At 40.3% G+C, this 17,631-nt stretch overlaps 1 protein-coding gene across 6 annotated transcripts in view; it reads left to right on the top strand.

Moving 5' to 3' along the window:
- The window catches only part of RIC1 (RIC1 homolog, RAB6A GEF complex partner 1), a 136,573-nt gene extending 120,039 nt beyond the window's left edge, over window positions 1–16,534 (top strand). For all 6 annotated transcript variants that reach the window (XM_004279111.3, XM_033404406.2, XM_033404407.2 and 3 more), the window contains 8 exons: window positions 107–835; window positions 6,634–6,792; window positions 6,875–7,011; window positions 8,820–9,106; window positions 9,968–10,159; window positions 12,560–12,737; window positions 12,892–13,080; window positions 13,920–16,534. In XM_004279111.3, the coding sequence (XP_004279159.1) occupies window positions 107–835; window positions 6,634–6,792; window positions 6,875–7,011; window positions 8,820–9,106; window positions 9,968–10,159; window positions 12,560–12,737; window positions 12,892–13,080; window positions 13,920–14,208 (2,160 nt within the window). In that variant the 3' untranslated portion in view covers window positions 14,209–16,534. The remainder of the gene's footprint in view (window positions 1–106; window positions 836–6,633; window positions 6,793–6,874; window positions 7,012–8,819; window positions 9,107–9,967; window positions 10,160–12,559; window positions 12,738–12,891; window positions 13,081–13,919) is intronic.
- The last annotated feature ends 1,097 nt before the right edge of the window (window positions 16,535–17,631 follow it).

Below are 17,631 nucleotides of genomic sequence, written 5' to 3'. Positions count from 1 at the left end.
AATTTATACTGTCATTTTGAAAGATTTGGGAAACTAGTACCTAGGAAAACTTAGGAATGTGCAAATTTAATAGGGGAAAAACTGATTTCTGTCTCTCCTTCTCCAGCTGCCATTCTGTCCTCCTGTTGTACTAGCCCAGTCTGTTGAAAATGTCTGGACCACGTGTCGAGCAAATAAACAAAAGCGTCACCTTTTGGAGGCCCTCTGGCTGAGCTGTGGAGGTTCAGGGATGAAAGTCTGGCTCCCTCTCTTCCCTAGGGATCACCGTAAGCCCCATTCCTTCTTGTCCCAGCGGATCATGCTGCCTTTCCACATAAATATCTACCCCCTGGCTGTTCTGTTTGAAGATGCATTAGTCCTTGGTGCTGTCAATGACACTGTACTGTATGATTCCTTGTATACTCGGAACAGTGCTAGGGAACAGCTGGAGGTGCTCTTCCCTTTCTGTGTTGTGGAGAGAACCTCTCAGATCTACCTCCACCACATTCTACGTCAGCTGCTGGTGAGGAACCTTGGGGAACAAGCCTTGCTCTTAGCCCAGTCCTGTGCCGCGTTACCTTACTTTCCTCACGTGCTGGAGCTCATGCTCCATGAAGTGCTGGAAGAAGAAGCTACCTCACGGGAGCCCATTCCCGACCCTCTGCTTCCCACTGTGGCAAAATTTATCACCGAGTTCCCACTCTTCCTGCAGACAGTTGTTCATTGTGCCAGGAAGACTGAATATGCCCTGTGGAATTACCTTTTTGCAGCCGTTGGAAACCCCAAGGACTTGTTTGAGGAATGTTTGATGGCTCAGGATTTGGATACTGCTGCCTCGTACCTTATTATTTTACAGGTAACAATTCTCTTCTTACAAAGGTATAAGAATTGTTGAGCGTAAACCTAGAGGAAAAGGAAGGCAAATGTCCTGTGTTGGCACTGTGATTGTGTTTAAAGAACTATTACAGTCATGTTTTCTGTTCTTTTTTTTTTTTCCGGTATGCGGGCCTGTCACTGCTGTGGCCTCTCCCGCTGCGGAGGACAGGCTCCGAATGCACAGGCTCAGTGGCCATGGCTCAAGGGCCCAGCCGCTCCGTGGCATGTGGGATCTTCCCGGACTGGGGCATGAACCCGTGTCCCCTGCGTCAGCAGGCGGACTCCCAACCACTGCACCAAGAGGGAAGCCCAACTTTGGGGTTTTTTTGTTCTTCTTTCTCTAATTGCTTTAGGTGCAAGGTTAGGTTATTTATTTGAGATGTTTCCTGTTTCTTAAGGTAGGATTGTATTGCTATAAACTTCCCTCTTAGGACTGCTTTTGCTGCATCCCATAGGTTTTGGGTCGTCATGTCTCCATTGTCATTTGTTTCTAGGTATTTTTTGATTTCCTCTTTGATTTCTTCAGTGATCACTTCGTTCTTAAGTAGTGTATTGTTTAGCCTCCATGTGTTTGTATTTTTTACAGATCTTTTCCTGTAATTGATATCTAGTCTCATGGCGTTGTGGTCGGAAAAGGTACTTGATACAATTTCAATTTTCTTAAATTTACCAAGGCTTGATTTGTGTCCCAAGATATGATCTATCCTGGAGAATGTTCCATGAGCACTTGAGAAGAAAGTGTATTCTGTTGTTTTTGGATGGAATGTCCTATAAATATCAATTAAGTCCATCTTGTTTAATGTATCATTTAAAGCTTGTGTTTCCTTATTTATTTTCATTTTGGATGATCTGTCCATTGGTGAAAGTGGGGTGTTAAAGTCCCGTACTATGAATGTGTTACTGTCGATTTCCCCTTTTATGGCTGTTAGTATTTGCCTTATGTATTGAGGTGCTCCTATGTTGGGTGCATAAACATTTACAATTGTTATATCTTCTTCTTGGATCGATCTCTTGGTCATTATGTAGTGTCCTTATTTGTCTCTTGCAATAGTCTTTATTTTCAAGTCTATTTTGTCTGATATGAGAATTGCTACTCCAGCTTTCTTTTGGTTTCCACTTGCATGGAATATCTTTTTCCATCCCCTCACTTTTCAGTCTGTATGTGTCCCTACGTCTGAAGTGGGTCTCTTGTAGACAGCATATATATGGGTCTTGTTTTTGTATGCATTCAGCCAGTCTGTGTCTGTTGGTGGGAGCATTTAATCCATTTACATTTAAGGTAATTATCGATATGTATGTTCCTATTCCCATTTTCTTAATTGTTTTGGGTTTGTTATTGTAGGTCTTTTCCTTCTCTTGTGTTTCTTGCCTAGAGAAGTTCCTTTAGCATTTGTTGTAAAGCTGGTTTGGTGGTGCTGAACTCTCTCAGCTTTTGCTTGTCTGTAAAGGTTTTAATTTCTCCATCAAATCTGAATGAGATCCTTGCTGGGTAGAGTAATCTTGGTTGTAGGTTTTTCTCCTTCATCGCTTTAAATATGTCCTGACAGTCCCTTCTTGCTTGCAGAGTTTCTGCTGAAAGATCAGCTGTTAACCTTATGGGGATTCCCTTGTGTGTTATTTGTTGTTTTTCCCTTGCTGCTTTTAATATGTTTTCTTTGTATTTAATTTTTGACAGTTTGATTAATATGTGTCTTGGCATGTTTCTCCTTGGATTTATCCTGTATGGGACTCTCTGTGCTTCCCGGACTTGATTAACAATTTCCTTTCCCATATTAGGGTAGTTTTCAACTATAATCTCTTCAAATATTTTCTCAGTCCCTTTTTCTCTTCTTCTGGGACCCCTATAATTCGAATGTTGGTTCATTTAATGTTGTCCCAGAGGTCTCTGAGACTGTCCTCATTTCTTTTCATTCTTTTTTCTTTATTCTGCTCTGCAGTAGTTATTTCCACTGTTTTATCTTCCATGTCACTTATCCATTCTTGTGCCTGTTATTCTGCTATTGATCCCTTCTAGAGCATTTTTAATTTCATTTATTGTGTTGTTCATCGTTGCTTGTTTCCTCTTTAGTTCTTCGAGGTCGTTGTTGAATGTTTCTTGCATTTTCTCTATTCTCTTTCCAAGATTTTGGATCATCTTTACTATCATTATTCTGAATTCTTTTTCAGGTAGACTGCCTGTTTCCTCTTCATTTGTTAGGTCTGGTGGGTTTTTATCTTGCTCCTTCATCTGCTGTGTGTTCTTCTGTCTTCTCAGTTTGCTTATCTTAGTGTGTTTAGGATCTTTTTGCAGGCTGCAGGTTCATAGTTCCCATTGTTTTTGGTGTCTGTCCCCAGTGGCTAAAGTTGGTTCAGTGGGTTGTGTAGGTTTCCTGGTGGAGGGGACTAGTGCCTGTGTTCTGGTGGATGAGGCTGGATCTTGTCTTTCTGGTGGGCAGGTCCACATCTGGTGGTGTGTTTTGGGGTGTCTGTGGCCTTATTATGATTTTAGGCAGCCTCTCTGCTAATGGGTGGGGTTGTGTTCCTGTCTTGCTAGTTGTTTGGCATAGGGTGTCCAGCACTGTAGCTTGCTGGTCGTTGAGTGAAGCTGGGTGTTGGGGTTGAGATGGAGATTTCTGGGAGATTTTCGCCGTTTGATATTACATGGAGCTGGGAGGTCTCTTGTGGACCAGTGTCATGAAGTTGGCTCTCCCACCTCAGAGGCACAGCACTGACTCCTGGCTGCAGCACCAAGAGCCTTTCATCCACACGGCTCAGAATAAAAGGGAGAAAAAGTAGAAAGAAAGAAAGAAAAAAAGAAAGAAAGAGGATAAAATAAAATAAAGTGAGATAAAATAAATGTTATTAAAATAAAAAATAATTACTAAGAAAAATAATTTTTTTAAGTAGAAACCAAAAAAAACGGGCAGACAGAACCCTAGGACAAATGGTGAAAGCCAAGCTATACAGACAAAATCTCACACAGAAGCATACACATACACACTCACAAAAAGAGGAGAAGGGGAAAAAATAATATATCTTGCTCTCAAAGTCCACCTCCTCAATTTGGGATGATTCGTTGTCTATTCAGGTATTCCACCGATGCAGGGTACATCACGTTGACTGTGGAGATTTAATCTGCTGCCCCTGAAGCTGCTGGGAGAGATTTCCCTTTCTCTTCTTTGTTCGCACAGCTCCCGGGGCTCAACTTTGGATTTGGACCCGCCTCTGCGTGTTGGTCACCGGAGGGCGTCTGTTCTTCGCTCAGACAGGACGGGGTTAAAGGAGCAGCTGCTTCGGGGGCTCTGGCTCACTCAGGCCGGGGGAGGGGGGGAGGGAGGGGCACAGAGTGCAGGGCGAACCTGCGGTGGCAAAGGTCGGCGTGACGTTGCACCAGCCTGAGGCGCGCTGTGCGTTCTCCCGGGGGAGTTTTCCCTGTATCCCGGGACCCTGGCAGTGGCGGGCTGCACAGGCTCCCCGGAAGGGGGCGTGGAGAGTGACCTGTGCTCACACACGGGCTTCTTGGTGGCGGCAGCAGCTGCCTTAGTGTCTCATGCCCATCTCTGCGGTCTGGGCTGATAGCCGCGGCTCGCGCCCGTCTCTGGAGCTCCTTTAAGCAGCGCTCTTAATCCCCTCTCCTCGCACACCAGGAAACAGAGGGAAGAAAAAATCTTTTTCCTCTTTGGCAGCCCCAGACTTTTTCTCGGACTCCCTCCCGGCTAGCCGTGGCGCACTAGCCCCCTTCAGGCTGTGTTCACGCTGCCAACCCCAGTCCTCTCCCTGGGATCCGACCTCCGAAGCCCGAGCCTCAGCTCACAGCCCCGCCCGTCCTGGCGGGTGAGCAGACAATCCTCAGCTCACAGCCCCGCCCGTCCTGGCGGGTGAGCAGACAATCCTCTCAGGCTGGTGAGTGCCGGTCGGCACCGATCCTCTGTGCGGGAATCGCTCCACTTTGCCCTCCACACCCCTGTTGCTGTGCTCTCCTCCGTGGCTCCAAAGCTTCCCACTTCGCCACCCGCAGTCTCCACCCGCGAAGGGGCTTCCTAGTGTGTGGAAACCTTTCCTCCTTCACAGCTCCCTCCCACTGGTGCAGGTCCCGTCCCTATTCTTTTGCCTCTGTTTTTTCTTTTTTCTTTTGCCCTACCCAGGTACGTGGGGGAGTTTCTTGCCTTTTGGGAGGTCTGAGGTCTTCTGCCAGCGTTCAGTAGGTGTTCTGTAGGAGTTGTTCCACGTGTAGATGTATTTCTGATGTATCTGTGGGGAAGAAGGTGATCTCTGTGTCTTATTCTTCGCCATCTTCCCCCTCTCCTCCTCTGTTCAGTTTTTATCTTTCCTTTTGAAGAACTCAATCTTACCATATGATGGCAGCAAATTTCTTTACTATCATAAAGTAACATTGCAGGGTTGTGTTTTTTTAATCCTGTTTGTCCATAAATAGGCCTAAAACAAATTAATGAGTTTACAGTATTATTTTGAATAATACTGAAGAAGTGTATGTATACATATATGTATATACATATTATATATCATAGTACATATAATGATATGCACATATTACATAAGATTATTGAAATATGTAAGAAACATAATAATAAAGAATTATTTTGAATATCAGTGGGTTTGTCTGAGCTCTCCACAATAATCTCTTTCCTTATAGTGTGGAATTGCTGAGGGGACTCTGATTAGAATGTGGGTTACAACAGAGTACCTTACGTTAGGCTCCCCATAGCACGCAGGGAAGACCCAAACCTGCCGCAGTAATTACACAATTTTTCTCAAAATAATGGGTTCTTTGAGACTCCTGAAAATTTGTTTCATTATACATTTGACAAAAGGGCTTGATAGTTTGCTTTCCTATTAGTCTGATGTGAATTTGATAGGTTACATTTAAAAGTTCTTTAAAATTACTGCAGAGTTGTTTTCATTGATTAAAGAAGCTAACCATAGACCTTGTTTGAAATTCTGCCTGAAGCAGTTTTCCTGTCAGTTTATTTGCTTCATGGCAACTGATTGAAACCAGAGGGGATATTCAGGCAGAAGCTAAGTGGCCCCGAGATTCTGTGATTCCTTGGGTATTCTTAAAAGGCCACACAGTCATAAAAACAAACAATAAATGCAGCTGTGTTTTGTTTTAGGTCACTCCTTAGACTTTCAGTGATCTCCCAAGCAATGGAATTAGAAACTTGATCTGAATTCCTAAGTTGCTGTGGATTGACAGATAATAATTACAGTTGAACTTGCCTGTTAGGCACCTTTCCATGAAGGCCAAGGCAAGCAGCAAGTTTAAATTTGTGAAAAAATTACAGAGAATGCTCTTCGTGTAGCAAGACTACATACTATTGCCTAAAGCAAAGATTTTTTTTAGTCACATTTTCAGAAAACTCTCTGTCGCAGGAAATAGACCTGAGCTTTTTTGGAGTCAGGAAGACAAATTTATATTCTTTTCTGTTGATCTTTAACAGTTATTTAACTCAGTTTTCTCATCTGTAAAATGAGAATGAAATACATATTTTGAGAGTCACTAGGAGAAATGAAAGAATATGTAAGGTTTATGTAAGATATCTGGCAATAATGGGAGTTCAAGAAATCATAAATTATATTACACCAGCAGAGTATTGCCTCACTTTTCCTTGTATGGTACTTTTTAATGCTTCTTTTAATTTTACTGTTAAACTATTCCCATTGTTGTAGCTGCATTACTTCTCTGGGTTTAGGGAACCGTGGAGATAAAGAATTGCTTATATCTTCCCAAGTCATTTGTAGTATAAAAGGAATTCTTGTCTTCCTTGGTTGTTTTTCTAGAACATGGAAGTACCAGCAGTAAGTAGGCAGCATGCCACCCTTCTGTTCAACACAGCCCTGGAACAAAGCAAGTGGGACCTGTGTCGACACATGATTCGATTTCTTAAAGCCATTGGCTCTGGAGAATCTGAGACACCTCCATCCACACCTACAGCTCAGGTTAGTTGCAGAATTGCACAGCTTCTCTAGGCCATTACACCCACGTGGCATCTTCCTCTAACTGTACGGTGTGTAATCATAGGAACCCAGTTCAAGTGGTGGATTTGAGTTCTTCAGGAATCGAAGCATCAGTTTATCCCAGTCAGCTGAAAATGTACCTGCTAGTAAATTCAGCTTACAGAAAACACTAAGTATGCCGTCTGGCCCTTCTGGAAAAAGGTAAAAGAATGAAGAGCTGTTACTGGTTTTAGGGCATTCTGCGACACATTGCATTTCAGGGTATTTGTAGAATTGCATCTTGGGAAAACAACTATTTGATCCAATTGCAATTCCTTTTTACATTCCCAAAAGGCTTCCCTTTTTTCCTTCTCCAAAGTTCACTTCTTTATTCTTTGTACAGTTTCTGCCCTTTGTACTGGAGTAGATCTCGGTTTGCCCATGCTGAATGCCACTAACTTTAAATTACCTCTGATAATAGAGGACCAGAATAAAAAGGAAGACAGATAAATCTGCAGATAATTCAAAAGCCTTCTTACAGGGCTTCCCTGGTGGCGCAGTGGTTGAGAGTCCGCCTGCCGATGCAGGGGACACGGGTTCGTGCCCTGGTCCGGGAAGATCCCACATGCCGTGGAGCGGCTAGGCCCGTGAGCCGTGGCTGCTGAGCCTGCACGTCCGGAGCCTGTGCTCCGCAACGGGAGAGGCCACGACAGTGAGAGGCCCGCGTACCGCAAAAAAACAAAACAAAACAAAACAAAAGCCTTCTTACAGTCAGCAGTTTTACCCTTCTTTCCAACTATACCTCTTGACAAAAAGTAAAATTTAGTTCTCATGTACTTGACTCTCCTGTGACTCTTTTGAGTGGAGAAGTCATTAAACAGTGGAAGCCAAAAAGAAGTGTATCCTGGAGCCTGAAACCTACATTACACGTAGATGGGTTATTTCTCCTGAGAGGTAACTATGAACTCATACTGAACATTATAAAATAGAATTTCCTCCATTTTGTGAGGTCCTTGTATTCCTTCCTGTGTTATTTGGTTCTGTGTGTATTCTTACTACAGTGCCTGACACATAGTGAGAGCTTATTGAACATTTTGTATTGTGATGTTTTACTGCTTTTTCTTATCACAGCCATTAATACAGCCCCATTCCCAGTGTGCACACACACACACACACAAACACACACAGTCATGGACTATAAACAAGTTAAATGCAACCATGGAGGATTGTAAACAATTGCCAGGCAAACAGTAGCTTCTCAGCCATGCCCCTGAATTTAAAAGTGCTGGCTAATATATACTAAGCACTCACTATGTGCTAGGCATGGTTCTAAGCATTTCCATGTGTAGGTCTTTCAGTCCTTACAACAGCTCCATCTGGGTAGATACTGTTCCACATTACACAGGTGAAAAACAGAGGCCCAGAAAAATAAATTTGCTTTATGTTTGTACAACTAATGTGTGGCAGAGCCAAGATCTGAATCTAGGCAGTCCTGCTCCAATACTGCCTCTTGCTGAAAGCACCCTGTCACCCAGTGACCAGACCAGTTATACCATGTCAGTTCATGTGAATAAAGGACAATAGACTATATTTAGCAGTTAATTTTTAAAAATCCGTTTTGATGTGTCTGTAAAACTCACATTAAGAGACTTCATTTCACTGTGCTTCTCTCTCGTTAGTTCCTTTGATCTGATCTTCCCTCTTTTCATTGGTCTTTCCAAATACAGCATTTTTTTGCTCCCTTTCTTTCCTTTATCCAGCTACCATCCTCTTCCTGGTTTGACTTAGTCTCCTGTTCTTTCCTATTCTATATTTTCATTATACAAATATGTTTTAAGAGGCTACTATGATCGAGGTATTGTTTAATAGATTGTGGTATCACATGGAGAAGCCCTAATACTTTAGCTTCAATCAGAATTAGATCTTAGATGTCTTACCTCCTTGTCAGCGTTTTCAGTGTTACTTCATAAAAGTATTTGAAGTCCTCCAGTGAAGATTGTTCTGTAGCTTTCTTGTGTTCCCACTTACAGATGGAGCAAAGACAGTGACTGTGCTGAGAACATGTATATTGATATGATGCTCTGGAGACATGCCCGGCGTCTCTTAGAAGAAGTTCGGCTAAAGGATCTCGGCTGCTTTGCAGCCCAGCTGGGCTTTGAACTAATTAGTTGGCTATGCAAGGAACGTACCCGAGCTGCCCGAGTAGACAACTTTGTGTTAGCCCTGAAGAGACTCCACAAAGATTTCCTGTGGCCACTTCCCATCATCCCAGCTTCTTCTCTCAGTTCTCCTTTCAAAAATGGAAAATACCGAACAGGTAATGTAGGCTTTGTGTTCCTTGTACAGGGAGGATTGTATTTTGCTCCAAATATGTAGACATTTTGCTGTTAGTTGATATTCAAGGAAGTCTTTTCATTCCAAGGTCAGAACAGATAAAAGCTAACTTTTTGTGCATCACTTGGAACATCCACCATTTGACTCAGGATGTAAATAAAGTAGACATATGTCTCTAGGTCTTATGACCTTTAAGTCTAATTTATGAATCCAACCAATTGTTGTATCAGATGATCAGCAGGTTGAGCATTGACTGAACATAGAAGCTCCCACATTTGTTTTTTGTAGGAAGGAGTTATTAATCACAGACCTCAAAATAAGCTAAATTGTGACTTATCTGACAGGACTCATTCCAGAGAAATGGTAAAAATGCATCTTGAGAGCTTGGGCCATCTTCTAAATTAGGAGAGGACAAAGTGAAACTGTATTTTGATAAAAGAAAAAAGTTTTTTAGTTCAGGTCTTTTAAAGAAGACTGTTGTAATTATTATCACTTATGAAAATTCAAACAAAAACATTTATTATGGCATTTGGAAACTTCATGTCATGTTAAAACCAAGGAAAATCATTTAAAGATGAACAGAATGAAGTTTTGCCTAGTTCTAGTAAGATACATGATGATATAAGATGACTGCTGGGTGGCGTTATATAGTCAGTCCATTCTGTTACAGTCCCACATCCCTGGTTCAGTGGATGGATGATGCAGTGTAGGGACAGTAATTAGCTCTGAACTTTTAGTATTTGGGGTTGGTGAGGGAAGAGAAGCTGAAAGAACTGAATTGGAAATGGCAGTGTGTGCACCTTTAATTCCCATTTTTTTCTTTGTTTTTGGATCTACCTTGCAGTGGGAGAGCAGCTGTTAACATCCCAGTCAGCTGACCCTTTTTTGAACCTTGAGATAGACGCTGGCATCTCTAATGTCCAACGAAGTCGGAGCTGGCTTGGCAACATTGGCCCCACGCATCATGAAATAGACACAGCCTCATCCCATGGACCACAGATGCAAGATGCCTTCCTTTCACCTTTATCTAATAAAGGTAGATATCATTTTAAACCCTAGCTCCTCTTCAGTTCCTGTGGAGGAAAGTTTATATGCTATAGCACTTCAGAGAGAGAGCTTCACTCTTTTCTTTCGAGATATGTCCTTGAGGATTAGCCATTTGTATCTGCTGGAGAGGTGGATAGTTACTAGAACAAGGCCATATTGGCCTTGACTATACTTTGCCATGTTTATTTTAGATAAATGAAATAGGTAAATTCTCATTACAGCTCAGCACTAATAAATGAACCTTTGTAATCAACTTTGATGATACAGAAACACTAACTTTGAACCTCAAGTAAGCAAAATGTTATCCGTGTGTAAAGAATTCCATTCTTCTTATAGGTAGACCCGTATCATAAAATTGTACCCAGTTATCTTCTATTTTTTTATTTCACTGATACAAATTTATGGAAAAAATTTTTTCTCTTATAAATTCCTGCATGATATCCTTAATTTTGCCTCTTAGCCTTCAAAGCCTAAAATATTACTGTCTGACCCTTTATCAAAAAATGTGTGTCAGCTTCTGCAATTATAGTAATGGTTACATTACAGGTTGAAGAAGTTTTAAAGTGATTTATGTTGTTTAGGTTTATATAAGAACTTAAGTAGCAATTGGTCTGATTTTCTGGAGTTTTTTAATGGCCAGGCATTCACCTGATGTTTGATTTTCAGTGTGTCATCACTGTTACTGGAGCTTCTGCTATGTGGAGAGGCATATAGCTGCCATGACTTTCTTTTTAAATTTTGGTAGAATACATGTAAAATTTACTATCTTAACCATTTTTAAGTGTACAGTTCAGTGGTATTAACTACATTTTTATTGTTGTGCAACCAACCTGCAGAACTCTTAATTCTTTTCATCTTGCAAAACCAAAACTCTGTACTCTGAACAATAGCTCCCCATCCCTCTCTCCCCCAACTCCTAGCAACTACCATTCTAGTTTCTGTCTCTGTATTTGTCTTTTTGTGTCTGGCTTCTTTCACTTAGCATAATGTTCTCAAAGTTCATCCCTATTGTAACATGCATGGAAATTTCCTTTCTTTTTAAGGCTGAATAATATTCCATTATGTGTTTATAACACATTTTATCCATCCATCAGGGGACATTTGCATTGCTTCCACCTTTTGGTTAATTGTGAGTTATGCTGTAATGAATGTGGGAGTACAGTGAACATGGGAGTTCTCTCGAGACCCTACTTCCAGTTCTTTTGGGTATATACCCAGAAGTAGGATTGGCAGATCACATGGTAATTCTATTTTCAATTTTTTTCCCATAGCAGCTGCACCATTTTACATTCCTACCAACATTGGCAAGGATTCCAGGTTTGCCACATCCTCACTAACACTTACTTGCTGGTTTTGTTGATAGCAGCATCCTAATGGACGTGAGGTGGCATCATTGCTTTTTTTTAAGAAAACTTTCTAAAGAGGTCACTTCAAACATATTTAAAAAGGAGAAATAATAGTATAATGGACACCCTTCCCCCAGCCCCCACTCCAGTTATTACCAAGTCAGGAACAAATTTGTTTTATCCACTTTCCCCTTCCTGTATTATTGAACTAAATCCGAGACATGATATATTTTATCTGTGAACATTTCAGTATATATTTCTGAAGACTCTTCTTGAAGATAATGATAATTACACCATTAACATCTCTTTAAAAATTTAATAGTAATTCCTTAATACCATCAAATATCCAGTAAATATTCAAATTCCAACTGTTTTATAATGTCATAATTTTTTTATGGTTTGAATCAAGATCCAAATAAGATTCACACACTGTGATCATGTTTTTTAATTTTCTTTTTAGTGATTGTTCCCCCTCCCCATTTCTCTTTTTTTTCCACTTGCAGTTTATTCATTGAATAAACTTGATTCTGTGGATTTTCTCATGATGTGGATTTTAGGTTATTGCATCTTCATGGTTTAGACAGTTTCCTCTGTATTGTAAATTGGTAATTGAATCTAAAAACGTGATCGAGAATTCCCTGGCGGTCCAGTGGTTAGGACTCTGTACTCTCACTGCGAAGGGGGCCCAGGTTTAACCCCTGGTCAGGGAACTAAAATCCCACGAGCCGCGAAGCATGCCCCCAACCGCCGCCCCCCCCCCCCCCCAAAAAAAGACAAATTATTGCTAGGGTTTTTTTTTTTCAGAGGTGGGCAAGACTACTTTTTAGGTAGTATGAAGGCACATAAGGCCTGGTTACCTCCTAATAATTTTTTTATATCTATTATTATTAATGTAACATGGGAGTTTTAGTAGTGGATTTAATGTTTTGGTCTCAAAATCCTGAAGAGAAATCAACATCTGAGAGACAGTTAACATTTATAATGAAAGGAAAACATATTTTCTACATGAAGCTAGTTTGTAACTTTTGGCAATTCTTCATCAGGTGATGAATGCAGTATTGGTTCAGCCACAGACTTGACTGAAAGTAGCTCCATGGTGGATGGAGACTGGACAATGGTGGATGAAAATTTCTCCACACTCAGTTTAACTCAGTCAGACCTAGAGCACATCTCTATGGAGTTGGCAAGTAAAGGACCTCACAAATCCCAGGTTCAGCTTCGGTGAGTTTCTCAGCATTTTGAAAGCATAGAATGCCTACTCAGGAAATCTGGGCAAATTGGGTACAGAGGCTACTTTCCCGATAATGATTGCCCTTATGTACATCTGTAGATCATTTTTAGCATCAGTCATTTGTGTTTCTGCTTATATATGTAGGTATTTGCTACACATCTTCATGGAGGCAGGATGTCTGGACTGGTGTGTTGTTATAGGCCTGATTCTCAGAGAATCCTCAGTAATCAACCAGATTTTGGTTATTATACAATCTTCAGAGGTAGATGGAGAGATGTTACAGAACATAAAGACAGGGCTGCATGCTGTGGACAGATGGGCCTCTACAGATTGGTAAGTGCTAGTTTCATTAGGTTTGTTATCTTCACGGTCCTTTGGTGAATCCTGTCCTTTCACATTAAGGCTTAGTTCTGGTTCATTTATTTGGAGATTTTTTAGGTTGTTAGAGATAAAAACTCCTTTTGTATATTCATTTTAAAGGCTAGTTTCTTTAGTTACCATTTTATACCAGTTTAGATGAGTAATATCCATTGAGATAGTGTTGGTCAGTGAATACATGTCACTGACTCAAGACTGATGCAGTACAAATGATCTTAGATCTAGGGTGGAACTTGAGATTTTTAGTTCTGTCAAGTAGAAGGTAATAACCTAAAAACATCTGCTTGAGAAGATAAAAATTTAAGGTCTGTGTGAATTTAACATTCCATGGCAATTACTAACAAGCCCAAATTAAGAGTAGTGAATGAAGTTAAAAGAGCCTGGGATTCTACCGCTTTGTCACCAGTTATGTGTGGATTTGGGATTTCCCTTACTTGGGTCTAGTTTTCCTTAATTGGTAGATGCATTCATGTTAAATGTTCTCTGAAGGTCCTGTTTTTCAAGTCTAAAATCCTATCGGTGCTTAGATTATAGAATACGATTTTTAATCGTAATACTGGATAAAGAATATCAGTCTTTGCTCTTTGTGCTCACACTTACATTACGTGCTGCTCCCTCAATGGTGGCCTTGGCACCTAAAAAGCCTTTCCTCCCGACCCTTCTGTGCCTCCTCCCCTCGCCCACAATCTCATTGACCTTACTATATCAGTGCTTAGTAGGAATTCATCCATAACATGGTATGGAGCCTTTTGAATGTGGCAGAGGAGAGCTAATTTCCGTTTTCTTCTACTTAGTCCTGGATATAAGCCATTTTTAAACATCATTAAGCCACAACTGCAGAAGCTCAGTGAGATAACAGAAGAGCAGGTCCAGCCTGAAGCCTTCCAGCCAATAACTGTGGGTAAGACTCCTGAACAGACAACCCCCCGGGCAGAGGAGAACAGGAGCTCCTCCAGCCATGGGAGCATCCCCCAGGGCGAGGTTGGAGGTAGCAGTCTGGTCAGCCGGAAAGAGGAGGACACAATGCGAGCAGAGGAGGAGGAACCTTTCCAGGATGGGACTTACGACTGTTCTGTGTCCTAACAACATTGGGTGCCGTCACCACGGGCAGTATTAATTAGCAGCAGCATGCAGCTGAGGACACTGTGACCTAGCTGGATGATTTAACCAGGGAGAGAACTCAGCTCTGAGACTCTGGTAAGGTATTACTAAATTTTAACTAACTCTTTCTCCTCTAAGAAATCTCTTTGAGTCCATAAAAATGTGATATCAAAAAAAATCATCTTTCATAAAAAAAATTTTTTAAGCTGCAGTGGAAGTAATAAAGAATATTGTACAGATGTACACGAGAATATTTTGGTTTTATTCTTAAAGGTTGGTAGCTCTTAAACCACAGGGATTGTTTTGCCCCAGATGAGCAAAACACTTTTCACTACTTACAGCTTCCTATGTTTTCTGGTTCAGTGTGTGTTCAGACTGCTTTTTAAAAACAAATGCTAAGGTGCTTGCTATAGCTCATCAAGTACTTGAGCTACCTGTATGCCCCCGTGGATCAAGAGCACTGGCCTCCCTAACTGGGCCTCTGAATAGATGCCTGCCCTAGCATAAGAGGTGCCTGTGTGAAGGAGACATGCTCCTCTTCTAGCCTGTTAAATCCCAGTGCTGAATTGATGGAAGCTATTTAACCTGTGAGTCAGTGTGCCTGCTTTTTAGCAAGCTTGGTTCCTGCTAGGTCAGCGTGGGCTGAGGTCTGAGGAGTTTTTATCAATTATGCTATTAGATACCACTAAACTATTTTGTATCAAAGAATTGTTATCTTTTTGTGAGTACTCTTGTGTAAGTATACTCAAAGGCACTGTTCATATTTTTAGGGCTTGTACTATAATTTGTAAGGTTTTATGCTGGATTCTGCATGGCTATAGATACTCACTCTTGGAACAAAGACAGGGCTTGCTCTTCTTTCCAAATATAAGCAGTCTTCATAGAGGAAGACAGGTTTATTGGCTTGGTCATAAGGTAACAGAAATGGTCACACTGATCATGAAATGAAACAGGTTTTGTGCAAATTAATGTAGTTTCTTATTTATTGCTTTTATAAATTGAATAAAAATGGACTTTTATGTAAATAGACTGCTGAATCCTGTATTATCACAGCTACTAAAAATTAGTATGTAAAGAATGCATTCTTCATTGTAACTTTTTAAATATTTTATGTATTTCTAGAAATAACAAACTTTAGTTTTCATACATTATGAAAACATGACTGCATACTCAATTGCTTTAGACTGAACACATATCCACTGTATGTACATCAATTACCTTATAACAGTATTAATTTAGATAGCTTGTTTGTACTGTGCAATTTGAACAAAGGAATGCAATGTTATTTTTTACAAAAATGAACTTATTTTTATAATAACAATGTATTTGATGTGGACCAAATTCATACCACTATGTAAAACAGCCTCTCTTCTCATAGTGCAATTACAGTTTAGAAATAAAACTTGGTCCTCTATCCTTGCTTTTTAAAGTAAATGGCTAGCTTTAGTTGTCCTAGCCAGGTTTCCTCTGAAGGGAAACCCAAAACCATTTTGAAAATGCTTTGTTCATAACTCATCAAACGGTTTTAAATTATTGAGTTTGGTAATTTACTATCACTTACTTTTCACATTACAAGTGCAATAATTTCACATACAAAAACTCCTGAATGGGTGGAATATGTGATTACTGGTACCTGGTCCTTCTGGTGCTATGTTTATTTAAGCCTTTGTTTTAAACCACCTTTCTCTGAATTTTAAGATAGAAAATGTTTCCCATGTGAGTACATGCAGCCCAGCAGGAAACTAAACTGAAGAATTTCTTCTCCTGTCCTAGTCCATTAGGAGAAGAACTAGCATTACTTTTGTGTTTGGTGTATTTAGTCAATAAAAATGACTTACCATTGTAAACAGCTATGATCTTTTTCAGGTATCCTAATGTGCTGCTGGGTTCATCCTGCACTCTTAAAAGCAGGGCACCAATAAGTTAACTGTATTCCTGTGGTTAATGCCATGAACGAAACTTTTCTTGTATAAACTACTTGTTTTTCAACTAAGAGATATAGGTGGCCCCAAGGCAAAAAAATTGGCAACTTTATAGAAAATTTCTCTTTGGTAATGTGTTACATTAATTTTTTTAATTCATATTTTAATTTTGCCTTGTTTGGATCACATATCGACTGTTTAAGCCATAATTTTAACCAGTGAATTTAAATATTCAATATAACTATTTGAAGTTTAAATTATTTGCTGATACCAAAACAAGAAGTCATTTGGGGGTAGAGTCAACCTTTGCTTGTAATTAAAGTTGCTGCTACTTCTGTAATGTGTATTTTTTTACTTGGTAAAGGGCAATAAAACCATTACGTGAACTTTTGTTTATTCATCATCTCAAGTTAACAGCAAAAAGTATATGTATTGAAAGTCATAAAAATATTCTTTTCATTATATAATTCTCTCTCTTAGAATTTTCCTTATGAAATAACTAGAAATTTAGATTTAAAATGTGTATGCAGAATTATTTAGAATAGGAGCATCAAGAGTTGGCAGCGGGCTTCCCTGGTGGCGCAGTGGTTGAGAGTCCGCCTGCCGATGCAGGGGACACGGCTTCGTGCCCCGGTCCGGGAAGATCCCACGTGCCGCGAAGCGGCTGGACCCGTGAGCTATGGCCGCTGAGCCTGCGCGTCCGGAGCCTGTGCTCCGCAACGGGAGAGGCCACAACAGTGAGAGGCCCGCGTACCACAAAAAAAAAAAAAAAAAAAAAAAAGAGTTGGCAGCATCCTAGATGCCTGGCAATAAATAGGCAATTGGAACAGACGGTCCATATTGATGACATGGAAAATACTCAAAATATAATGAAAAAATGATATAAAAGTACACATACCAGAGGAAACTAGTCATCTCTAATACGTGTGACTAAAATAATAGGTGGAATTTTGACTTTTTCCTATTTTCCTAAATCTGCTTTCTGTCTCTGAATTTGCCTGTTCTGGACATTTCATCTAAATGGACTTATATAATATGTGGCTTTTTCTGTCTGGCTTTCACTTAGCATGAGGTTTTCAACTTTCTATATTAGTAGTTTATTCCTTCTTAAGGCTGAATAATCCATTTTATGGATATATATACTACATGTTTATCCATCCATCAGTTGAGGGACATTTGGGTGGTTTCCACTTTTTGACCATTAATAATGAACATTGATGTACAAGTTTCTGTGTGGACATATGTTTTCAGTTCTCTCTAGCAGTGGAAATGCTGTGTCATATAACTGGTTAATTTTTTTGAGGCAATGCCTAATTGTATTACCAAGTGCCTGTGCCTTTTTTTTTTTTTTAACATTTCCACTAGCAGTGGAGGAGGGTTCTGGTTTCTACTATCAGCACATGTTATTGTCTGTATTTTTGGTTATAGCCATCTAAGTTATGTATGAAGTGGTATCTTATGGTTTAGATTTACATTTCCCTGA

This window comes from Orcinus orca, chromosome 6 (assembly GCF_937001465.1).
Source record: "Orcinus orca chromosome 6, mOrcOrc1.1, whole genome shotgun sequence".
Lineage (NCBI taxonomy): Eukaryota > Metazoa > Chordata > Mammalia > Artiodactyla > Delphinidae > Orcinus > Orcinus orca.
This window is presented reverse-complemented; position numbering and strand designations above follow the sequence as displayed.